General features: G+C 42.3%; 1 protein-coding gene across 8 annotated transcripts in view; it reads right to left on the reverse strand.

The window, feature by feature from the left end:
* The window catches only part of SPATA6L (spermatogenesis associated 6 like), an 82,593-nt gene that overhangs the window by 4,622 nt on the left and 51,420 nt on the right, over positions 1-26,551 (reverse strand). For 4 of the 8 annotated variants that reach the window (XM_031654208.1, XM_031654207.1, XM_009188820.4 and 1 more), the window contains 5 exons: positions 23,025-23,059; positions 22,087-22,274; positions 15,246-15,339; positions 14,061-14,167; positions 10,423-10,643 (listed from right to left, as the gene is read on the reverse strand). In XM_031654208.1, coding sequence (XP_031510068.1) covers positions 14,078-14,167; positions 15,246-15,339; positions 22,087-22,274; positions 23,025-23,059 — 407 coding nt within the window. In that variant the 3' untranslated portion in view covers positions 10,423-10,643; positions 14,061-14,077. Of the gene's footprint in view, positions 1-5,903; positions 6,029-7,783; positions 7,936-10,422; positions 10,644-14,060; positions 14,168-15,245; positions 15,340-22,086; positions 22,275-23,024; positions 23,060-26,551 lie in introns of those variants that run through there. The other 4 variants (XR_002517611.2, XR_638543.3, XR_638542.4 and 1 more) reach the window with 4 other exon arrangements.

Genomic DNA, 26,551 nt, shown 5'->3' on the forward strand with positions numbered 1-26,551 from the left:
GGTCTCAAACTCCTGACCTCAGGTGATCTGCCTGCCTCGGCCTCCCAAAGTGCTGGGATTACAGGCGTGAGGCACCGTCCCTGGCTGGGAACAACACATTGACCTGTATATGGAATTGGGTGAGTGTACCTAAGTGTATAAAGTTATCCATCAGGGATGGAAATGATCAGGACATTTCTCAATGGCCTAGGCTGCATGCACAGTGCCACAAAACTCCTAAGCAAGCAGTGAAATCTAACCACACAGTTGATGTCCCATTTCTTCCATCACGAGGGCAAACCATTGTCATGTGTGATTTGGAAGGTGTCTCTCCAGAATTAGGGTGACACTTATGGTTTCATCTACAAATCTCCACTTGGCCTGCCACACCAAGTTCAAAACAGTTATGAATAAACCCCCAAAAGACAAGATAAACATTTACATTCCTTTGATTATTCTGGCTGGAGAAAATGAGAAAGGAATACCATTGCCTCTTCTAGAGAAATTCCACTGGTTTCCAGAAGGCCCCGGCAGCGTGCAGCTCGGAAGCTCTAGCCCCATGGGGACAACTCCAGGATATTACCTAGAGAGAAAGTTGCCTCACAAAAGTACTGTTTATCAAAAAATGGAGGCAGGCAAATAACCCTGGAACTAAATGCAGAATCAACTAAACTGAGCAGTAGTATCTGGATGCCTGTCCCCCATTTTCCCTCCAAGAAGCTGCGTTTTCCTGTCAGACTGCAGGCTCTGATAGCTGCCGTTCCTCCATAACGCAGGAAAGCCATTACCAAGGCTTCAGGGCACTTCAGGGAATGTGACACAGAGTTGCATCATCTGAGCATTTCAGGGTCAAGGGTCTGGCTGCAGAGGAAGGTGCAAGAGGTCTGGAGATATAACACCAGCCAGGATTTGCTTTGTCTTTGTCTGTGCCCCGTAGAAAGTTACCTTTTCCAAGGTGAAGGTAAGACAGATTGAAATGACTTCAGTCATCTTGGGAGGGCAGTCGCTGGAGAAAGGTACTACTCCTTCCAGTTTATGAGCATGCCTTCACAAAGAGCTCAAGGCATGCACATTTTAAAGATGACTTTGATCCTCCTCCAAGCATTCAAACATAACTTTTATTTAAAGAGCCCTTGTGTTGTGTTTCCAAGGCTATTAGCTTAGCTTGGCAAGAATAACAAAAGGCCAGCCAAAAGGCCTTTCTGAGCCAAGGGCTTAAAAAAAATTATAAAGGTTCTCCAAAATGAATCCGAGGTTATCCTGTCCAGGTCTTTAGGAAACTAGGCAAGTCTGACGGATGTCAGAGAAGTGCTACTGTATAAATTCATGTGATAAAAGAAGGCAATACCAGTCAGCGATGGAGGGACACTGGCTGATTCATCCTCAACACCTGCTTCTGCCTTCCCAGCATGCCAAGTTGGCTTTACCTCTCAGGTACTTTGGAGCTAATCCTCCCATTTCCTATTTTAGCCAGAAAGGTTAAGGTAGAAAGAATGTGTCAATTTCACATGAATCACAAACCCAAGGCTCTCTGCTCCATCAGAAGAGAACAGTTAAGTTAGAAAAACATGCCACAGAAGTTGATGAAAAAATTAGACATGCAAACAATGCTGACTCAGCCTGCAAGGATATTTAGTCTGCTTTTCTTGCCACTAAGAAAATGTTTGCTTCTATATCAATCCAGGCAGTCACTACCCTATTCTTGGGCATCATTACCTTTCCTAGAGATGACACTCTAAGGCAAATCAAGATCCAGTTTCTTTTAAGGTGCTGACCTAACAGCTGCAGGTATCCCCTGAGATTCCTCCCTGCCAGGATGAGTGCCCAAGCAAGTGGGATGTCCTGAGCCCAGAAGGAAAAACAGCAACAACAAGCCGAGCACAGTGGCTCAGGCCTGTAATTCCAGCACTTCGGGAGGCTGAGGCGGGTGGATCACCTGAGGTCAGGGGTTTGAGACCAGCCTGGCCAACACGATGAAACCCCGTCTCTACTAAAAATACAAAAATTAGCCAGCTGTAGTGGCACATGCCTGTAGTTCCAGCTACTCGGGAGGCTGAGGCAGGAGAATGGCTTGAACCCTAGAGGCAGAGTTCGTAGTGAGCTGAGATCACGCCACTGCACTCCAGCCTGGGTGACAGAGCGAGATTCCATCTCAAAAAAAAAAAGACACAGAGGAAGAACATTTTTATTTACTCAGCAAATGTTGGCATTGCAATTACTATGTGGCAAGCAGTGTTCTTACCACTCAAATATTAATTCATTTAATTTCATAACAGCATCATAAAGTGGGTACTATTATTATCTCCTTTTTACAAATGAAGAAACTAGCACAAAACATTAAGCAACTTCCCCAAAGACCACACAACAAATAGATGGCTCAGCCATTTGGCTGCAGTGTCACTGTTCTTCACCAGGCCTTATAAGGCAGAGAGTGCCAGGAGTACTAAAATATTAATTATAACTCAAGTGTGGGGTGGTCTAAATGTTCAAAGCAGATAAGAATCATTGGCTAGATCTACTGCATAGCATAGTAGCTATACTTAATACCGCATTGTATACTTACAAATTTGCTAATATAGTAGCTTTTACATTGTGTTCTTATCATACCCCCCAAAATAATTAATTAATAAAGAAGGTGAGAGGAAACTTTTGAAGATGATAGGTTTATGGCATGGACTTTGGTGATGGTTTCACAACTCACCAAGTTGTACATGCTAAATATGTACACCTTTAGTATGCCAATCACACCTGAATAAAGTGGTTTAAGAAAAAATGAATCACTGCTAATACCAAGTGCTAATTATATGCTGCATTGTACTAAATACTTTACATGCATAGTCTCACGCATTCTTCTTAACACTTCTATTAGGCAGGTCATATTACCGTCTGTTTCCCAGTTGAGGAAACTGTGGCTTAGGGAGGTTAAGTAATTTGCCCAAGTTCACAGAGCTGGGACTCACATGATTCCAAGTCTTTTCCTAACTATTAAGATATAGTGCTTCAAAATGTCTAAAAAGTAAGAGGAAATGCATGATAGTATCCAATCGTCACCTCTTTACAAGCTGTTTATCTTTTCTAATCATAACATTTTATTTGATACAACCAAATTTGCTCCCTCAAATTGCCTGTTTGTTTTCCCATTCTAGCAAAAATTAATTTTAAATATGTCTAGATTATCTCCCATCTCATCTAGCTGCCCAGCCTCACCTCCTTTATGGTATACAATATCATTGTGTCCCTCCCTCATATCACCTTTAAATGTTTCACTCAAATCCTAACTCTCCCCAAAATCCCTTTCTTTTCCAAAACCAGGGATGGGGAGTCAGAATAAAAACTGGAACCCTATTTCTCTTTTCCTTTTCTTGCAAAATTTTAGGGGCTGCTTTTTGTTCTTTATGCTGTGACTCCATTTCCTCCCCACTCACAAACACCTAATCCCCTACAGTCGGGCTTCCACAGCACTCCTGAAACTCCGAGGTCATCGATGCCCTGCTCATGAAATCCAAAAGGCATTTTCTCAGTCGTCAATTTTCACTCTTCTGCAACATTTGTCACTATCGGTTAGCTTTATATTCCACTAAGTTATTTTTCCTTGGCTTCCAAGACATTACGAGGTTCTGCCCCACCTGACCCTTTCCCACCACTCTTCCATCACTTTTGTAACCTCCTCCTCCTGCTGCTCCCTTGCTGTGGGTCTCATCTCTGCCTGTACCACACACACAGGGTCCCCTCAAATATTTGTGGAATGAATGAACAAGCTCACATGCTTCTGGTCTTTCTCTCTCCACCAGATACTCCTCCAATATTATGGATTCAACTACCATCTCTATGCAGATGATTAACAACAATGCGTATCCACAAAATCTACAGCTGCCCTTGGTTTCTCCTGCACTGATCTCCAAGCCAAACCTCAGATCCCCACTTCCAACTTCTACTGACCACTTCTTGTTGGCCTTTCCACCATCTTTTTAAACTGAATTTATCCAAAATCAATCTCATCAATCTTTTCTGTAGTCTCTCTTTCCCAGATTGGGAATTGTGTTTTTAAAAATCACCATTATTTCCCCTACAATCTAGGATCATAAACATTTCTTCTTGCTTTTGTCCCCAAAAGGTTTGAGGTTGCAAGGCAGGTCTATAGAGGTTGGTCCATTTATTTGAATCCCTCTGCTCTGGGCCTCAGGTGGGAGCCCCTGAGTGAACAGTGATGCCTCTTCGTGAAGTGAGTGACCCAAGACTTAGCCTCTGTCCAGACGTGAATCACTGGACGTGGTGTACTCCTGCATTTTCTCTTCCCAAGTAATTCTTGAATAAACAACTTGTATTTTGATAATCCTCTAAATTCTATTTACAACCATGAGGCCTTCACGATAAGAACAAGATTCAGAGGGATTAAAAAAATACGAAACAAAATCCCAGACAAGGCCTCCATTGCTTCTGAAACACCCACCCCACCCCCTACTAATTCTGAGTGTTCCCTATTCTATCTCCCTGGCCAAAAAGAGACCACAAAAACAAAAGTCCCTAAAGGATTTCATTTGAGCTCCTATTTTGTTCTCTTAGTCCTTCAGTTCATCTTGCCTCACACATCATGAAGAATATGAATCCACAAAATGAAGGACACTGTGTCCTTATTTCTGCAGGGCAATTATTCTCTCCATCAATACTTTATTCTGCTGACTAAGTAGTTCACCTTCACTTTGTAACAAGCCCAGGCCACCTGACTTAACCACTTCTTCCTTAAAAGGGCCAGGTACCTCCCCTATACACCCACAGGTTTTTAAGCACCCCTAAAATAAGTTGTCTCATGATGTCTTCCCAGCCCTGGTATCTAATCAGCCCTTCTCTTTCCTGTGACTCTCCTACTCAGTTCAGGTTCTATTGCCCTAATTTTCAGACTTCTTCAAAGGCTTTGTCAGAGTCTCCCCACTGCCAGCCTCTACCTACCCCCAAACCATCCTGCACAAGATCATCAGGTTAATACTTTGCTTTCTGGCTCCAAAACTCTAATGGCTTCTTATTGTCTACAGCACAAAGTTGAAAATACTCACCTGAATATTTAGGACACTTCAGAAGATACCCCGGAAGACATTTCCTCTTCTCCATACGCATATGCTTCATTACACTCTCCCCAATTGCTTCACTCTCCCAAATCTCTTCTCTACCTGGTCTGCCTATTTTTTAAACACTGAAAATAAATTCTTGGCCTCCAATCCCAATACCACCTGTTTCTAACCTCCTGAAACACACAGAAGCAACAGTATCTTGGTACATAATCGGATACTGCCTTATATTATTAAGTCAATCAATGAGACTTGACTATAAAGCAATGAAATTGAATTCCACAAACCTCACTGTAAATCAATATCATTACTTTATACTACTAAACAGGAGTCAAAACTGGTGGCTTTGGGCAAGACCCAGCTTCAGACCAGCTTTATGTGGGCCACAGAGCCTTTGGCTGGTTTAGATTTGAATTTGAAGATGAACACCTTGTGGGAGGGTGGGGTGTTACACGCTCCACTTCACTCCAGCTCCCATCACTCACCATTATTTCAAACTCCACTGCTTCTGACAGTCACAAATCCTGCCTGGCCCTAAAGACATCCGAGTTTGCAACACCTTTTGGGAATCACACTTGAAATATCTCATTTAACATCTCATTGCCCCAGTAAGTCTGGAAACTTCAAGAGGGCACAGGTTGTATTTTATACCCCTTAGTGTGACCCCTCCCTACCCCACAGGGTCCTGCGCAATACTGAGCACACAGGAGTTTAACAAATACAAGTTGAGTAGGTCCATGCGAGGCTGTGGAATCAATTTGGTTAACTGCAGGGCTGGGAGGAGACCCAGTGAACAAAGGACGTCATCCTATCCCTTAAGCAACAACAAATGAGCTTTCATAATGAAGAGTTCCTACCGCGAATGCAACACTTCCAGCAATAACACCTACTGCCACTGCCTACGGTCTGTTCCTGGAAGTCATCCCAATAAAACAAGTATGATGTTTATCCCAGTTCAAAATTCCAATTTCAGTGAGTGTCAGTTCCTGGAGAAAAAGGAACAGGAAAGTTTATTTGGGGGTGGTGGGGAGGAGGTGACTTCCTAAAAATGCGGTTTACAAACATAACATTCCAATGACAGGAAATAAGAGCAGAAAGCCTCTCTTGTTGGCCTAAATAAGAAGTGGTTAATTGTTCCAACTTCTGTCAAGAGACCTCAGTTGCTCTGTTATTCTGAAATGTTCTGAGTTCATGTTTTTCAAACCCTTTAGGCTGAATTATCTGGGATGCCTCAAGGCCAACCAGGTGGCAGCCAAGGGGTGACAGGAAGTGGTACAGAGAACCTGAGATTTGGAAACAACACAGAGCAGGGTTTGCAAACTGGCTCTGACACTTGCTTTTCTGAGCCTCAGTGTCCTTAGCAAGAAATAGGGGGAGCAATGCTTTCCTCAAAAAATTAAATGAGATGAGAATAAGAATAGCTAATTCCCACTGAGTGCTCATTTTGTGCCAGGCACTGATTTAATGTACTTTAAATGTATTATCTACCAACAATAACATTATTAGATAGATACTATTATTACCTCCATATTATACATAAGGACACTGAGACACAAAAAGGTTAAATTATCTGTCCAAGGCACTCAGCCTGTAAATGGCAGAACTAGGATTTAAATCCAGGTACTAGGAGGGGTGCGGTGGCTCATACCTGTAAGCCTAGCACTTTGGGAGGCCAAGACGGCAGATCACTTGAGGCCAGGAGTTCAAGACCAGCATATAGGGCAATATAGGGAGACTTCTCTATTTTTTATATTAAAAAAAAAAGAAAGAAAACAAAATACACACACACACACACACACACACACACGGTGGGGGTGGGGGGTGAGGTGGGGCGGTGCTAATGGATCACTCTAAAAGATGCAGAATCCCAAGGAAAAATTTTGGACCAGAAACTCCTCATTTTGTTGAAGAAGCTCCATCAACTCAGCTATCAAGAAAAGGACCCATCTGCACCAAGTAATAGCTCCTGTCCTAGACATGACCCTGTTTTGACCAAATTCCCTATGTGAAATTAAGCATAGGTTCTTTCCTTTAATAAATAAAGTAACTTTATTACCATAATTTGGTGCCCCTAGATTCAGTGTGGAGGATGGAAGGCTCCCAGGCCAAAGGAGCAAAGGGTTGGGACTCTTCTTACTGTTGGCAGGGTTCCCAGCACAAGGGAAGAGAGGTCTCCTCAAGACCTGCAGGTCCCCCAAGTAGTGCTAGGAGGGGTCCCCTAACCAGAGAAAGACAGCAGCCCCATCCGGTGGTACTAGTGGGTTCTCTGGTCACAGCACGGACTAGAGAGCATATCCTGTTCCTCAGGCTGCCCTCCAGAGAACCCAGCGGGCTCCTTTGATGGAACCAACTCGGGGGAGTACTGGCTATACTGAGAGTAGCCTGGCATTTGGGCGCTACGGCTAAACTCACACACATACCCATCAGTCTTCTCAAATTACACCTAAAACCAACCACCTCTTTTATGTCAAACATATCATTTGCACTTTCATTTTTTAAAAATCTCTTTCATAACTCATGGCCTACAGGCTTCAGCTAAGTCAGGTGACCACAGAGAACTGGCCTCATTGTACAGCAGCTTTTGTTTGGAGGGCCTAGGTTCCACAAAGGATATTTTCTTAGGAGCGTCTGCAAACCAAGACCCCATGAAACATGCCCATAAAATATGCTCCACGCTTTGACAGATCTGCAACCATAAAAGTCAAGAAAGGAATTAGAAACTGAAGCAAGACAGACGGGAATTATTTTTATGATGTTTAATGACACAGATCTTCCCAAAGTAATCCAAACCCCCAAACATCACAAAATTATTCATACTATTATATACTCCAAAAGCAAAATACTTCAACTGCAATCCTTGCCCCAGCATGATTCCTCAAAATTGAGATAAGTCCTTGAGAAACAAAAAGTAAAAATGATTATAATTTAAGGAATAGAGTTAATAAATGCGAAAGTAGAGGGAAAAAAGTATAATTTAGTGTGAAAACCAAAAATGACTTTAAATAAGAATGTGTATTTAAGATCTTATTAAATTAAAGAGTTACGCTCAAACCATTTCAAAAAACACTGAATATTGAATGCATGGTGTATATTTTAACAATAAATGAAATGGGATACCAATTCATTAGGGCTGCTTTCCTTTAGCTGAGACTTATAGCATAACCTTAATGTAACACAGTATTTTCTTATTTTTGATGACTACTTAGAGGTAACATCAAAATAACAAATTGACAACTATAGTTTCAGAGAGACTGAGAATATATTAGCACATGTAATTTAAGCTTGCTGTTGGCCTTGCCAAGGTGGAATACTGGTTGTGATACAGGTTGAGTCTCCCTCATCTTTAATGCTTGGGACTGACCAGAAGTGTTTTAAACTTGGGTTTTGGTTTTTGATTTTGTATTTTGGAATATTTACATAAACACAATGAAGTATCTTCGGGATAGGGGATAGGACCCAAGTCTAAACATGAAATTCATTTATGTTTTATATACACTTTATACACATAGCCTGAAGGTAATTTTATACATGATTTTAAATAATTTTGAGCATGAAACAAAGTTTCAAATGCATTTGACTGCAACCTGCCACATGCGGTCAGATGTGGAATTTTTCACTTATGGTGTTATATTGGTGCTCAAAAAGTTTTGGATTTTGGAGCATTTCAGAGTTCAGATTTTTAGATTGGGAGGTTCAACTTGGATATACCTTTATTTAGCTGAAATTCTGAGAAGAGGATAAATGAATTTTGTTTTGTTGTTTTTGTTTTTGGAGTTCCTTTTCTAATTTTTAATTTCATTTCCTTAATTTACCTAATGAACCAATCCCTATGATCACAATGAGAAAAGAAAACTTGGCTCTCACTGAATCTTCTAAAAACTGAACAAGTTTTAGGGTAGTGTCTTACTCTATTCAGGCTGCTATAACAAAATGTCATGAACTGGGTAGTTTACAAACAACAGGAATTTATCTCTCACAGTTCTAGAAGCTGGGAAGTCCGAGATCAAAATGTTGGCAGATTCAGAATCTGGTGAGGGCCCTCTTCCTGGTTCAGAGATGGCGCCTTCTCGCTGTCTCCTCGCCAGTGGAATGGGCAAACGAGCTCCCTTGAGCCTATTTATAGGGCACTAATCTCATTTAGGAGGGGTCCACCCTCACAACCTCATCACCTCCCAAAAGGCCCCATTTCCTTAGAGGTCAGGAGTTCAACATACACATTTTGAGGGAACACAAACATTCACACTATAGTAGGGCTGGTAGAGGAAAATGCTATGGTTATACTATGAAGCAGAGACATAAGTTTCCATTTTCAGGCCCCTCTTCTCTGGGTCTGTATCAATGAAGACAAATGTGCCTCTAGTCTCCCTTTATCCCACCCCCTTCCTCTTCCTGCTCCCTCACACTGTGTAAGCATTTCATAAATGCACCTTCCTAACTAACTTTAAAACCTGGCATTGGCAGTCCTATCTGTAGAACCTATTTACTTAATGTGTAGTTCTTTTGGAGAAATATTTGAGGAAGGTTTTGTTCCTCATCTAAATTTACAAAGAATTGCTGGAACAAAGGAGTAGGAAACAGAAGGAGCAGTTTAAACTACACTCCAAAGGAGCTAGCCTCCTCTTACAAATTTATCACAGAAATTCAACATTTAAAACAAGATCTGAATTATCCAGATGTAATGCTCTGTTTTCCAAGGTTTTTAGTGGGCTTCATGTAAATCAAGCCTAACACTAAGAAATAAACAACAACAAAAAAGGATATACCAAAAAGAGAAAGTCAGGTTGACAGTCTTTTCTGGAGGATTTATCAGGTTATTCCTGTGAATAGCAACTTCCTCTAGCTCATATATAATTAATGAGAGACAGAGAGAAAGGAATCAGAAGGAAGAAGAGAGAAAGAAAGAAGTTTTCAAGAACACATCCACTGTCAAAAATGAAGAATACCTTAAAAGGCATCTCGACATTTTTGTTAGAATTCTTTTTTTTTTTTTTTTTTTTTGAGACCGAGTTTCGTTCTTTTTGCCCAGGCTAGAGTGCAATGGCGCGATCTCGGCTCACCGTAACCTCCGCCTCCCGGGTTCAAGCGATTCTCCTGCCTTAGCCTCCCGAGTAGCTGGGATTGCAGGCATGCGCCACCATGCCTGGCTAATTTTGTATTTTTAGTAGAGACGGGGTTTCTCCATGTTGGTCAGGCTGGTCTTGAACTCCCGACCTCAGATGATCCACCTACCTCAGCCTCCCAAAGTGCTGGGATTACAGGCTTGAGCCACCGCACCCGGCCTGTTAGAATTCTAAGAAGTGCTTTCCAAATGGATAAGCACCTGCCACCCAACTACAGTGCTTTCTCTTTCATGTTCAAAATAAACATGCAAAAACACAAATTTTCCAGCTTGACAGGAAAATGTGAGCCCCCAAACAGCAAACACTTTAATCAACAACTCTTACCTGGGCACAAAAGACTGAGTACAGCATTTGGTTTAAAGGGGATTAGACATCAGTGATTCAACATAGACAACAAAAATTATTCATTTCTTTAAGGATGCTTCAATTGTCGTAGTGAGTGAGCTCTTCATGATCCTCCTTCAGCTTTCATTAATTTCCCCTGCAAAATTTGAAGCAATATATTCTACATATGGTATTGAGAAAAAGGCAAACAACCAATACAAGTAAGGAGAAAAAGATAATTTCATACTACCCCAATCTTGGCATGTAGCTATGCCTTGGGATCACTTAGTCTCCCCGGATTCCCACAACAGAATAACCCAGTGAGCATAGTGAGCATCCGTGCGACCTTGGGCAATTTACTTGACATCTTTGTAAAATATCAGGATGATGACAGAGTATCTACCTCTTACTATTATTGTGAAGAGTTAGCACAGTCCTTGCTACATAGTAAATGTGCCAAAATAGGTGTTATTCAGTTGACCTGTTAAACATGTTCCAATCAACTATATTCTACTGAACAAATTTCCTTCCTTCCTTCCTTCCCTCCCTCCTTTCCTTCTCTGTTCTTTTCTTTCTCTTTCTTTCTCTCTTTCTTTTTTTTCTTTTTCTTTTCTTCCTCTTTCTTTCCTTCCTTCCTCCTTTCCTTTCCTTTCCTTCCTTTCTTTGCTTTCTTTGTGATGTAGTCTCACTCTGTAATTTGGCATTGCACACTGGGGGCCATGATGTCATGGCAATCATGCCTTCCAAGAGAACTAGGGATAATCTGATGGGTTTCTTTGTGGGAGGTTTTGTTTGGTTTTTTGGATGTTTGTTTTTTGTGTGGTAAAATTCACCAATTTTAAATATACAAGGGATACTCTGTTTATACCAAAACCACCAAGTCCCAAAAGATCCAGAAGTAGATGTATTCCAACCCCTTCAACCCATTTCTTTCACTCATTCCCTCCCTCTACCTGGTCAGATAATTTGACTCATTGTTTTTGGCTAAAGAATCCCTGACCTTTTTGTGGTAAGAATCTACTTTTTCATCTCCCTGGGATCTCGAGATCACTGGGGAGCCAGGACCTGGCAGTGAAACAGATATGGAGAAGGGGAGAGACAGGAATTGGTGCTGCCATTAAAAGAGAGTCCTCAAGAAAAGCCAGAACTAGGACACACCATGGGAGCCACTGGGTTGTGTGTGGGGGATGCCTCCTGCCTGGGGTCTGTCCTCCCAGCCCACAGGAGTGGCTCTGGCTGTCCTGTTCAGTTATTTGATCTTGCCTGTTTGGATCTTTCCTGGACTCACTGAGATGGATGCTCAGCATCTTTCAGATAAATGCCCTGTTTGCTTAAGACTAGCCAGAGTCACTTGGGTTTTTTACAATCACTAAACCTTCACTAAAATGACCCTCCAAGATCCCAGCCTCTCCAGGAATCCATGACTCAAGAAGTGGTGTCAGGGAGGATGGTATGGAGACTTCCAGAGAAGGTCTTCTAAACTTATGTCAAACCACTGGGTGGGAATTCCTGTTATGTATGAAACCTATTTTCCAAGACAGAATTGACGTGTTTTTTTCTTTTCTTACTTTCTCTCTATCCCCCGACATCAGTGTCCACATATCAGCTGGTTCAAGGCTCTGTGTAACCTGATATTACCCATGTTGAAATTCAGCGTAATTTGGCATTTGATGATCATGTGGGCTATGTTCTGTATAACCACCTAAATAATGGTCTAGACAGCAATTACTTTGGTAACCAGAGAGTAAATGGCCCAGAATCCGTCCTTTAATCTAGCAAGCAGAACGTTCTAAGGTAGAAGCCTGCAGAATGGGCAATTACTGAGCTGTCCTCCCCATTCCTCTGTGCTAAAGGTAGGGAGCCCTGGCCACCCCTAGGGCAAACCAACTTGTTCTGTAAAGCACGCGTGACCCTCAAACCAGACTTTCAGGAGCCTGACTACAGTGAAAACTTAGCAGGTTATCCCACACTCCTTTATTGTTTAGAAAGATGCATAATTATTCTGATCCTGCTGACATGAGGACTATACATTACAAAGCTATAGGATCCTAGTGGGAGCCTTCTGAAGGCAATGCCCACAAACTCTGCTTGGGTTCCAAAGGGCCCTCCTTCACACACCTGCTCTTTCTCTGCATGGATTTCCATGTATGATTACACTCAGCTTTGAAAATGCAATAGAATGTAGCGGTTAAGAGAATAAAGCTCCACCATTCACTAGCCATGTCACCTTGAGCAACGGACCTAACCTATGCCTCAGTTTCCCTAGTTGTAAGATGGAACTAATGATAGTATCTATCTCATCAGGTTGTCCTGAGAATTAGATATGAACTTGTTTAATATATGTGAAGTATGTGTACTAGTCTCAGCACTCAGGCCGCATGCCATAAGGAACAGCGATTATTATTCTGAGCTTGAATGAAAAAGAAAAGAAAAGAATATATGAGAAACTATGATGTCCCACAATGTGGCTATTTGCCACAGATCTGAATTCCAGAGTTTCCTTGTTACATGCATTCATAATAAATAATTCAACATGCATTTATAAAAACCCTTTACTGCAGCCAGGTGCAACGGCTCACGCCTGTAATCCCAGGACTTTGGGAGGCCAAGGCGGGCAGATCACCAGGTCAGGAGTTCGAGATCAGCCTGACCAACATGGTGAACCCCTGTCTCTACTAAAAATACAAAAATTAGCTGGGCGTGGTCGTGCGCGCCTATAATCCCAGCTACTCAGGAGGCTGAGGCAGGAGAATCACTTGAACCCGGGAGGTGGAGGTTGCAGTGAACCAAGATCATGCCATTGTACTCTAGCCTGGGCAACAGGGCAAGACTCCATCTCAAAACAAAACAAAACTCTCTTTACTGAGCAGCAACCATTGTGGAGGGTCAGGTGATACAGGGACAGCAGCAGGGTGGAGATGGGAAGGCAGGTTCTTGTTCAGTGCACACACCTAGTACATGTGTTTGAAAAGTTAAATGTGATTCCATTGTATGGCACTAAATACTGGTTATAAAGCAGTGAGCAACAGAGACAGATTCTCTGATCTCATAAAGGTTTCATTCCAGTAGAACAGACAGATTTTAAACAATCAGCCCAGATAAAAATATAATAATAAATTGTGTTATAATTTATGAAGGAAAAATGCAGTGTGCTAAACGGTATGCATCACAGAGAGAGGGAGTGTCGTGTCGCAGAAAATCACGAGCCTGGAAGGACAAATAGAAGTTATCCAGGCAGAGTCAGGAAGACAAATTCCAGATGGAGAAAACAACATGTGCAAATACCCCATGGCAGGAAAGAGCTCGTGTTCAAGAAGCTGAAAGAAGGCTGGAAGGTCCATTAGACAAAGGGTGAAGTTGGGGGCAGGAGAGATGATTACAAAAGGCAAGAGAACTGGAAGACACATGCATTGCCGTTATCAGAGCTCCATTATACAGAGCAAGGGAAGAACATGGTTCTCAAGTCTCCTCCAAGTCTCCCGTCCTCCATACTTTCTAGTTACTTCATATTGATAGGAGAAAACTGAAATTCTTTTAGCAAACCAAGATAAGGAGAAGTATTTAAGCTGCTTACTTATATAAGACAGCAGCTTAAAAATATCTCTGTTCATGCAGTGGATATTTCTTCAGAGGGCAGCTTGGTCTTTCAATGATATAATTTACTTCAGAGGTAGACTCTTCCTACAATAAAAACAAATCCAGCAATTATGTTACCCATAACATAATAGAGATGGATGATACCCAGAGGTGTAGTTTTGCATGTAGGAGGTCTGTGCATCCCATTTATGCTGTTATATGGGGTTCACTATATATGTGTGTATGTAGAATCTTTCTTTTTTTTGTAGAGACGAGGTCTCATTATGTTGCCAGGCTGGTCTTGAACCTCCTGGCCTCAAGAGATTCTCTCTCCTCAGCCTCCCAAAGTACTAGGATTATAGATTTAAGCCCCAAACCAGGCCTTTGTTTACATTTTAAAGAGAGTCCTTGCCCGAAAAGGTTAGGAATTAAAGCAAAGCCTATGACTTTGCAGAAAAGAAGTAAAGTAGTTCACTACCCTCATGGTTAGGGCAAACAACATTTATTTTTAAGCATCATCCTGCAAATCTAGCATATGCCAGTATTTAATAAGTCAAGATGACTAATTCAAATACATGGCATCATTAAAGTCAGCCACTGGGGGCACTGTTATCCTTTATTTGAATTCTTTGGAGCTGGTAAATGGCCATTTAGCTGTGTGTCTGAAGCAGTGACAAAGTACTGGGAATACCTACCAATGGATCAGAAGCACTCCCCATACCCCTGTAAAAGTCATACAGCCAAAAACCACCTTATTAAATTTTAGAACAACTTTCTTCCACGTTGTGGCCTTACATAGCTCAAACACAACTGTATTCTTCACTGGATTGGGATTCATGTGTGCAGGGGAAAGGAATGCTCTGTGGGCCAGTTAGCCTGCTTTCTCTTAGTCCTTTGAAAGGACCTCCACTTGATGAGTGCCGTGCACCAAATTAGCTGCTACTCCTCCGTTGCATCCAAGTCCCACTATCTCATCCTCAGGAAGCCAGCCCTGACTCTCAGCCATGTCAAATACCCGCCACCATTCACTCTCAGGACAACAGGTAATCTCCTTGGTAAGCCTCACAATTTTTCACTTATTTCTGTGGTTATTTGATTAATGTCTGTCTCCCTGACTAGACTATAGGTCCCTGTTCCCATATTATTTAGTGAGCAAAGATTTAGTTTTATAAGAAAGTCTAACCTTATTTTGGTGCTGCTGTGCTCTGTGGGATGTCAGAAGACTGCATACCCTCTCATGGATATTCTTCCAAGTGGACTGAGAACCAGGATGGAACCTGCTCAACAGATGGAACAGGGTGGAATATTAAGCAGCTACTAAAAACGACACTTAAATAAAGCACATGACAATATGGATTGATATTTAAAACTTAATCATAATAAAAAACAGCTGCATGCAAAATGGTAAACATAGTGTGATTTCAATGTCTTTCTTAAACCTACCCATAGGAAAAGCACTGGGGAATAAAAACTGCTCAGATGTTAAGAATTTTTGGCCAGGCGCGGTGGCTCACGCCTGTAATCCCAGCACTTTGGGAGGCCAAGGCGGGCGGATCACAAGGCCAGGAGACCATCCTGGCTAACATGGTGAAACCCTGTCTCTACTAAAAATACAAAAAATTAAGCGGGTGTGGTGGCGGGCACCTGTAGTCCCAGCTCCTCAGGAGGCTGAGGCACGACAATGGCATGAACCCGGGAGGTGGAGCTTGCAGTGAGCCAAGATCATGCCACTGCACTCCAGCCTGGGGGACAGAGCGAGACTCCGTCTCAAAAAAAAAAAAAAAAAAAAAGAATTTTTCGTGTTTCTATGTGTGGCTATGAGTGATTCTTTTCTTCTTTGTACTTTCCTGTGTTTTTCAGATATTTCTCTCATGAACAAACCCTACTTTTACATTTAAAATTTTAATACAAAAACTTTTAATATGAAATTTAAATCCAAAAAATTTTAATATAAAATTTAATCCCAGTGGTTGTTTTAGGGAGAGATTATCACCCAGGCTAACGTACAGTGGCATGATCATAGCTCACTGCAGCCTTGAATTCTTGGACTCAAGCAATCCTCCAACTTCAGCCTCCCAGAGGATCAACTAGGTACATGTTGCCATGCCTGGCTATTTTTTTTTCTTTAAGAGATAGGGTCTTGTTACCCAGGCTGGTCTCGAACTCCTGGGTTCAAGGTATCCTCCCACCTCAATCTTCCAAATAGCTGGTACTACAGGTATGCACCACCATGCGGAGCTAACTTTTAAGTATTTTGTAGAGACAGGGTCTCCCTGTGCTGTCCAGGCTGGTCTCAAACTCCTGTACTCAAGTGATCCTCCTGCCTCAGCCTCCCAAAGTGCTGGGATTACAGGTGTGAGCCACTACACCCAGCCTCCAATCCTGGTTGTTTCCTACCACCAGGACTTTATCTCATATCTCATTTACTTTAGGCCACCCAGACTCCAAACTGAACCATAGGTTTGATAGTCTCTTTCAGTTCCCCAAACATAGAGCATTTTCTACCTTCCATAGGCATTTGGCAACACTGTTCCCTCTTCTATCTCACTACTCTTATTAACTCCTACCCACCCTTCAGAGCTCAGTTCAATTGTTCAGTTCTCAGCAAAGTCCTTTCTGAGCCCTCTCCTGCAGAGGAGGTCAGCTTCTCTGTTATACGCACTTGCAGTTTCATTTATCTATACCTCATTAATACCATTTGCACCAGTGGACATTTTGTCATTATTTGGTTAATGGCGGTCTTTACTCCTAGAGTGAAATTGAGACTGAGACTCTGCTTAATAGCTCATCCCAGGGCAGAGTAGGAACTGAATAGCACAGTAAGTAGTTAATAAATATTTATTGAGTGATTGAATTCATTCTCTCATTCATTCATTCATTCATTCATACATCCATTCATATTCAGGAGGCGGATGGTTACCAAATCCTAAAGTCTGAGGTATATAACTAATCTAAAAGTGTACATAGCAATTTGATAATGAAAGGCACAGATACGGTTTTCTAAAAATACCCAAAGAATTATAGCCACTTGGGGCCAGGCGCAGTGGCTCACACCTATAATCCCAGCACTTTGGAAGGCTGAGATGAGTGGATCACTTGAGGCCAAGAGCTCCAGACCAGCCTGGCTAACATGGTGAAACTCCATCTCTACTAAAAATATAAAAAATTAGCCAGGTGTGGTGGTGGTACATATGTAGTCCCAGATACTGGGAGGCTGAGGCATGAGAATTGCTTAAATCCAGGAGGCGGAGGTTGCAGTGAGTCGAGATGGCACCACTGTACTCCAGCCTAGGCAACATAGCAAGACTCTATCTCAAAAACAAAGAAAAGAAAAGAAAATGGTTCTCTTTAATTAACGTGCGGTACACACTGGAAATGACAGGAACATCTGGAAATCCAGTTGTTACTATGGCTACCATATAAATGACCACCCTGTGCAGTTGCCCCTCTGCTTGGCTGGTTCCGGCCCACATCCGGGCCTCCATTCCAGCTCTCTCTGTGACAAGCATGTCCCGCTGGTTTTTCCAGGGAGACAAGACCAAGAGTATGAATGGATCTACACAAATCCATTGCCGACCCAAGAAAACAACTCATAGCAAATGGAAGCACCACCTAAAGCACTGCCCATGTCACTACAAACATTATTTCTATGCTTCTGTAAGAATTTTTTTTTTTTTTTTTTTACCCAGAGTCTTATTCTGTCACCCAGGCTGGACTACAGTGGCGTTACCTTGGCTCATTGCAACCTCTGCCTCCCAGATTCAAGCAATTCTCCTGCCTCAGCCTCCCAAGTAGCTGAGACTACAGGCATATGCCACCACGCCCAACGAATTTTTGTACTTTTCGTAGAGACAGGGTTTGGCCACGTTGGCCAGGCTGGTCTTCAATTCCTGATCTCAAGTGATCCACCCACCTCGCTTCCCAAAATGCGGGGATTACAGGCGTGAGCCACCGCGCCTGGCCCTTCTCTAAGAATGTTCAAGAGGAAGGAATAGAAATATGTTGAAGCTATAAATGAAGCTAGCATTTAAAAACAGCCACCAGCTGGATACTGTAAATGTTTTTTCATAGATCTAGAGTAACCAGTACCAAAGCGACTCCTATATTTGTTACCATTATCGTTACATGCAATTTATTTTTTTTTACATTTGAAGATCTCAGAGAATGATGAGTCAACAGATGGGAGCAATGCTATGCCTTTACTAGAGCCCTCTCCATGGGATCTACCTTCTCCTTTAGTAACGTGCAGAGAGAGGGTGTGCTGAAGGGGCATGACACTATTCAGATGGTGGATACAGGGAACAGGCTTGGCAGTGTTTCTCCCTCCTTTAGTACTCCCATTGTTCACTCTGATAAAGTGTTTTCTACTTCGTCCATCAAAACCTTGGGCTGACTCTCACTCCAAAATTTGTCTCCCAACTCATCCCTAAGACATTGATCCTTACTGACTTCAGTATTAAGTTAGCAGAAACACAACAGGTATTCTCATGCACCCTTGTAAACTGGGCACAGAGAAAGAGTGGTCCTGATAACGCTGGTGTGAAAAGAACACTGAGTGAGTGGAGACACAGTGCTGGCAACCCCCAGGGTCCCAGGAATCTGCCCTGTTGATCACTCTAAAGCCAACGGGCAATGTGTTCTGCAAGGACATGAAGGGCATATCCCTCGTTCAAAAGAACTGTTTTTAAAATATTATCTTCAGAGCCACTTCTCTAGTGTTAAGGTGACCAGCTGTCTTGGTTTAACTGGGACTCAGGGGGACTCAGGGGTTTCCCAGAATGCAAACTTTTGGTACTAAAACCAGGACAGCTATGGACAAACTGAATGGCCTTTCTGTGGCTGTGTTATTCTTTGTCACTGATAATCATGGCCTTATTTACAAACTCATAGTCCAACTAGGTCCCAAGCTACCAGTTTAGAGAGACTTTGGGCACAAATAATTTGCTGCCTCATCAGAGATGGCCAGTAAAACTCTGGTCTGCAGCTAAGACTCATCTTTCTAAAGTCACTTGTGCCAACTCCCGTGACTAATATCACAGAGCTCCTCACTCCTTCCAAGCAAAGCCCAAACTCCTTAGGTCAAGCAACAAAGGTCCCCCTCAAACCTTTGAGTACTGGCACCAACTTTCTCCAAACTTCTTAACTGCTGGAAGCTGACAGTGCCCCTGCCTCCCACCTCCCATCACTCACCTCCATGAACCCCATCATAATCCAATCTTCTCCCCTCACGGCCACATGAAAGCATCACCTCCTCCATTAAAACACTCCAAAAGTTCCACCCTTTTTCTTTATACTCCAGTAACTTTTGTTCCACACTATTTACAAAGTTCTGCTTTGTAGAAAGCTCTTCGCATGCTTCTTTTTTACTATTATTTATTTTTTTTATATCCTCTACTAGGTTGCAAGTTTTCAGAGATCAGGAGAAATGTCTTAAATGTCAGTGTTCCCATTCCAGGCCTAGCAGATTGAGTATCAATCCTACTTTCCTCTTAATCACCGATTTCATGCACTCCCCGCCCACACACTCAATTCCAATCCTAGTTGATTTTGACTCAGTAAACAAGAGGCAATTCTTCTGTTGGCCAGAGTTGAGAATTGCTGGCCTGCTGCATAAAGACGTTCAGGAAAGGCTGGCTGAATGAATGCATAAACTATCTAACATGTATTTAAAGAGAAAAGAGGCCTTCTCAGATCTCTCTCCTGATGGAATTGATTTCCTCCCACTCTGTCTTTCCCCTGCATTTGGATTGTACTTCTGTTAAGTGTTAAGTGCCTACCACAGTCTATCTCATATTCAGTGACATGGTGTATGTCTGCCTTCCTGTCTAGTATGTGAGCCAGTGGAAAGCAGAGATGTGTCATGATGGTGTCCATTGTCCACAACAGTTACCCAATAACAGCATGCTCAATACAGTCTCTCAGAAAAGCTTGCAGTACTGATTTTAAGGAGTTTGGGAGGTGTTATAGATAGAAAGCACAGGGACAAAAAAAACCACGGGTTTTCCCCAGTTCTGGCAGCTGAGAAGCACTTTGTGGCTGTATGCAGATGGATCTTTGATCATCACATCCATTTTAAAGATGAGGAAACTGAGGTTTAAAAGGTTGAAGCTGAGCATGGTGGCTCATGCCAGTACCCAGCACTTTGGGAGGCCAAGACAATTGCTTGAGCCCAGGAGTTTGAGAAGAGCCTGGGCAACACAGTGAGACCCCATCTCTACAAAAATAAAAGTACGAAAATTAGCCAGGCATGGTGGTGCGCACCTGTAGTCCCAGCTACTCAGGAGGCTGAGGCAGGAGGATTGCTTGGGTTGGGGAAGTCAAGGCTGCAGTGAGCTGTGATTGTGCCACTGCACTCCACCTGGGTGACAAAGCAAGACGCGATCTCAAAAAAAGAAATTAATTAATTAAAAAAATTAGGTCAAGTAGCTGTGTGAAATCACCCAGCACTTAGAGACACATGAGCGCTAGAGCCCATGTCTCCTGACCACTGCCAATTGAAAGTTCTTTCCACTGTTCATTTAAAACCAATCCTTTACAAGTCTTTAAATCCAGGATAACCTCCTGTGCTTTGCCAGTCTGCTGAATTCCAGGCTGGTGGCAAAAGCATAAGACAGGAGGGGACAGAGGCCAGGCACAGAGCGGTGTAAGTGTGTCTCTGACCACCTGTCTCTGTGTGCCAGAGCCAGTTTTTTTATTTGTTTGTTTTAAACGGAATTTTGTTCTTATTGCCCAGGCTGGAGTGCAATGGCACGATCTCGGCTCACCACAACCTCCGCCTCCCGGGTTCAAGCAATTCTCCTGCCTTACCCTCCCGAGTAGCTGGGATTACAGGCATACGCCACCATGCCTGGCTAATTTTGTATTTTTAGTAGAGACAGGGTTTCTCCATGTTGGTTAGGCTGGTCTCAAACTCCTGACCTCAGGTGATCCACCCGCCTTGGCCTCCCAAAGTGCTGGGATTACAGGCATAAGCCATCGCGCCCAGCCCAGAGCCAGTTTTTTTTAAATCTATGTTGTATTATTTTCCTCTAATAAAGTAACTAATCAAAAGCTCGCCATATATTAATGGATTTTATTAAAATGGTGATCTGGCTTCCTTAAATCCATGATTTAACATTTGAATATAGAGTTATTTTGTCATTTCTGAAAAACGCTAAGAATAGACAGCCATTTTCTTAGTCTACCTCGAAGTTAATATAATTCCTGTAAAAATTTCAGGGCCACTGTGGTTCTGGGATATATTTACTCTGAGTCCCTTGTGAGCAATTGTGTTATTCTGGTATGCACAGTTTGCTTCTTATTCTCATCACTAATAATGCAGAGAAAAGCAGATTGGCACATCCTTCATTCAAAACAACAATCTTATAAATATTATTGTCAGTGCCACTTCCCTGAAGTTCAAGTAACCAACTGTCCTGGTTTGCCTAAGACTCAAGGGTTTCCCAGAATGCAGGACTTTCAGGGCTAAAATCAGGCAGACCCAAGCAAACCAATGGTTACTTACCCTACTAGAGTGTGCCATTTGGCAAATAAAGGTTTCTGTTCTTACTCTCTGGCCTGCTCTCCAGACATACGCAAATATAATTTTATTATTTGTGAAAATAATGTAAACAAAGAAACCATGTCTAGAAAAAGAATATACGCCCATATGTTAACATTTGTCTTTGGGTGGTAGGACTATGGGTAATTTTTTTCCCCTTTTTTTTCTGTAATTTTCAAACTTTCTGTAGTGAACATTTCTATACTGGTAAAATAAAAAGGTTTAGTTTTTAAATGTATGACAAATAAAAATGGGTAGATAAATAGTACCTATGTCAAAGTTAGTTGTCTATTCCATTCACAGCAAATACTCTGAGATATGCCTCTGACTTTTGGGTAGATTTTAAAAGAAATAATCATTTTTTCATATCAAGGTGTCACTAGCTGAATATTCCTAAGAAAGGAAGCTGATGAAATGACCCAGTTTTACCCCTGCCAGGCCACAATGCACTCTTCAGGCAAACAGATGGGTGCTTGACACTGACCTTTCTCTGAGAAGGGGCTGATCCAAGGGTCCGGGAGAGCTGGAATGCTGGGAGGTGGCAAATGAAGCTTTCCAGTGGAAATCGGCATCCCCTTGTTTACTGGACGAGGACTTTCCAAACTGACTTGAATCTAAACGTGATGATGAGTCACTCCTTAAAATAATCCGTTCATCTGGCTCTCTGATAACCTGAGTGAATGTACATTATTTAATTGTAATTTTGCTTCTGTTTGCTTAATTTAGAGCTGGGGGTGGGGTTGAACAAGGAAGACAACTAGGGCTAAGATGACAGAACATTTGCGCCAGGGATCTCCTGCAAATAGAAGAGGATCTGGAGAAGAGAAGACTAGTGACAAAATGCTCAGGAGTTAAGACTGATAAAAATAACCAAAAGTCTGTATGTTTGGGATATATTAACAAACCAAAATAAACTCACGCTGTAAACTTTGATTTCTGAGGACTAGGGATTATTGATCTGGGAAAAATATAACTTTAACAAAATATTTAAGTGCTATGGCATAAGAAGCATAGTATATTCCATCTTCTCTGCATAAATCTGTTCTCATGTTGTTACACAGAAGTTTGAGCCTTCACTTTCACAAACCAATCAAACTTCAAGAACAAATGATTTACCACCTCTATGTATAAAATTATTTGCTTGGAGAAAAAGCAATAAAAATCACTACAAATAAAGTAGGTATTGGGTCTACATACACCCTCTGTGGTGATTCATCCTACTTATATGAGGGGCACAAACCAGCTAACCCCAAAGCAAAGTATAACATGGAGTCTGGGCACATCTTCATACAAACACTAAACTACAGCAATTCCACCTAAGCAGACTAACTAGAAATATCCACCACTGATTGGAAAAAGCACAATAATTGACATAAGATAGCTGGAAGTAAATAATTTTACAAATTCTATTTCTAAAATTACCTTTATGTTAGCTGCAAGGCTGTCAAGAGAAGAAGCTAGAAGAAAGAGGAACAGGTGTTTCAATGACTCATTATTACCATTTAGCTTTAAAACTGCCATTATATTTATTCTACAGTGGTACAAAAATTTTAGACAATGAATGAATTATTTAAAAACTTAAATGCTCCCTTGTAAGTTACACTACCACTTTTAAGTCTCCCTTAAGCCACTTCAATTCTCTGGGTCATGGGGTTTTTTTGTTTTGTTTTGTTTTTGTCTTTTTGAGGTTAACAATGAGGTGTTCTGGTTTTTTTGTTTGTTTGTTTTTTGGGTGTTTTTGTTTTTGTTTTTGTTTTTTGAGATGGAGTCTCACACTGTCGCCCAGGATGGAGTGCAATGGCATGATCTCAGCTCACTGCAACTTTCGCCTCCCGGGTTCAAGCGATTCTCCTGCCTCAGCCTCCAGACTAGCTTGGATTACTGGTGCCCACCACTACGCCCGGCTAAATTTTTGTATTTTTAGTAGAGATGGGGTTTTGCTATGTTGGCCAGGCTGATCTCGAACTCCTGACCTCAGGTGATCCACCCACCTTGGCCTCCCAAAGTGCTGGGATTACAGGTGTGAGCCTCTGGACGTTTTGTCTTCAATGACAGCACGTATGGAAGAGGGAAGGGTAAAGCAAGTCTAAAGTGAATGAGTAAGTTCAATAACCCTTAAGCAGCCTGAAAAACTCGTATTTGAGTAGGTGCCCAGAACCTAAAAAAAAGTACTATGTGTCTAATATAAAATTTGTAAACTGTCTCCTCTGACATTTTCTTTGGTTTTCATGGAATCCTATTTATGCAGGAGCTCTTGAATATATTTGTCCAAGGTAGACACAAATGTTAAATTGAGACAACAAATACGTAAAAGCTTGGAGAAATACAGAACATAGCAAAAATGGAAATCACCATCATGACTGTAAATGATCATGATAGGTAAGTAGACCTAATGCCGAAGTATGGCAAGGATGACTAGGAAATGAGGTAATAAAGACACAGAGAAAGTGAAGACTAGGTTGGATTTTTCCAGGTTGATTAAAAACTGTTTTCAAAATTAGTATTTGTAATGCAATGCTAAGGTCACCATGGCTTCCCCCAGTGTGACCGGGGCTCAGGCAATGACAAAGGACTTTTTCTGGACTGCTGATCCCCCTCCCCATGTCACTGGTAGATATAAAAAGAGATTTTTAAAGCCAGACCATTTTCATATCCTTTAGGCATATAGATATGTATGTACCACTTTGTCCCAGGAGCTCTCTTTGCACCCACCCCCAGCTGGGCAGGGAGTCAGCAATGCTAATGCCCTTTCAGCTATAGCCACAAACTTGCCCTGTGGCCTCATAACCTCCTTCTCATAACCCCCTTCTCATAACCTCCTTCCAGTGTGGCCTCATAACCTGTGGCCTCATAACCTCCTTCCTCCTGTGGCCTCATAACCCTGTGGCCTCAGAAACTCCTACCTACTGGTTTTGAGCCCTTCCTTTCACAGGGGGGGCTCGCCTTCATTCCCTTGCTTCTCAAAGTGCAGTCCCTGGACCAGTAGCATTCATATCACCTGGAAGCCTGTTAGAAAAGGAGAAACCTAAGCTCCACCCCAGCCCTAACGAATCAGAATCTGCAGTTTAACAAGAGCCCCAGGTGATTCAAATGCACATTAAAGTTTGAGAAGCACTGCTGTGTTCTACCTTAGGCCTGGATGAATGAGCTGACAGGTGACCTAAGCAAAGTTCTGGCTTGAAAGCTACAGGGATTCCAAGGATCTGAGGCCAGAGGTCTGAATGTCTTCTCTAAATGTAGGTATGCCAAAAGCTTGGTGTGTGACCTTTACACACATTGTAACCTCTCTGGAACCTTAGTTCTCCACCTGCGAGGATTAAGAAAAGACAAAGGCCGAGACCAATGTGATGTGTGAGTCCCATGATAATAGAGCCTGCATTAAACCCAACTTGTCTGCCCCAGGAAAGGACATTTGCTGTTGCCTGATTTCACTGCAGTAGGGAAGACAATGCTGCTTTATAAGCTACCCGGGTGACTTTCAATTCAAAGAACTTAAATTAAATGTCAGATGTGATGAAGCACATTCTGCTTCAAACCCGGTACCCTGTCCTTGGCCAGCTGCTGTCAAAGAGCTACCACAGTCTAAGAACGCTGGCTTAAGTTACCATAAGAGGCTTAAAAGTAGACCCTTAAAAGTGTAAACCTTTAAGCCTAAGATAAAGAACTCTACTGTCAGGGATGGCAATAGATGGAAAGTTCAGTACTACCAGCAGGCAAGAGAATGGACCACCACCATTCCTTTCCAGCCTAAGAATTTTGATTAATTTCAGGAATGACTGATCTTCACCAACACGACCTTCACTAACGACATGATTCATGGATTTCAGTCAAAAGCCTACAAGGAATTCCTTAACCCAGTGACTCCTAATGTGTGGTCCAGGGATCTCCCCCAAGGGTCCCCAAGACCTTTCAGGAAATCTGCAAGGTCAAACTGTTTTCATAATAATACTAAGACATGATTTGCCTCTTTCATTCCCATTCTCTCACCACTGCACAATGGAGTTTTCCAAAAGCCACAATGATGTTACGACATCATCATCATGATGATGGCTAATGGAATGTGTACTAGTCTATTCTTTTTTTTTTTTTTTGAGACAGAGTTTCACTCTTGTTGTTCAGGCTGGAGTGCAATGGCACAATCTCGGCTCACCACAACCTCTGCCTCCCATGTTCAAGCAATTCTCCTGCCTCAGCCTCCCGAGTAGCTGGGATTACAGGCATGCACCACCATGCCTGGCTAATTTTGTAATTTTAGTAGAGATGGGGTTCCTCCATGTTGGTCAGGTTAGTCTCAAATTCCCAACCTCAGGTAATCTGCCTGCCTCAGCCTCCCAAAGTGCTGGGATTACAGGCATGAGTCATTGCACCTGGCCGTAGTCTATTCTTATATTTTAAAAATGTATCAGTTTTAATTTCTAACATGCTAACTACTGATGTTATCCACATCAAGAAAAGCTCTTTGGGCTCCTCAACAATATTAAGAATGCAAAAGGGCCTGAAATCTAAAGGTTTAAAAATACCCTGCCTTCATCTAACTGCTTCAGATAGAGTTGGCTTCCCACCTCACTGACATGAAATCTTGTAAAGCAAATGTTACATCTCCTGATCACCATCAATCTCCTGTTTTTTCCCATCCAGAAAAATGGAAAGCCTTATTTGTTAGGCATCAATGGTGACTTTGCAAAGCGTTCACAGCAGGACAAGTTGCACTCTGCTTTCCCAGCCCAGACAGGGAACAGCCAGGGAACAACTGCAACCACAGCACATTCAGCACGCTGCTCAGAACGGTCCCCTTCAATGACGAGGGGAACTCTCAGACAGAAGCTTCTCAGCTGACTGTGCTTCGTGGGACCACTGCCCTGGAAATTCCACAGCTGGAGAGGACTTGAGAATTAGGCCCACAGTTCCGAACATAACCTGTGATTCCTCAGAATGAAAGAGTATACACA

The sequence above is a fragment of the Papio anubis genome, chromosome 13 (genome assembly GCF_008728515.1).
Source record: "Papio anubis isolate 15944 chromosome 13, Panubis1.0, whole genome shotgun sequence".
Taxonomy (NCBI): Eukaryota; Metazoa; Chordata; class Mammalia; order Primates; family Cercopithecidae; genus Papio; species Papio anubis.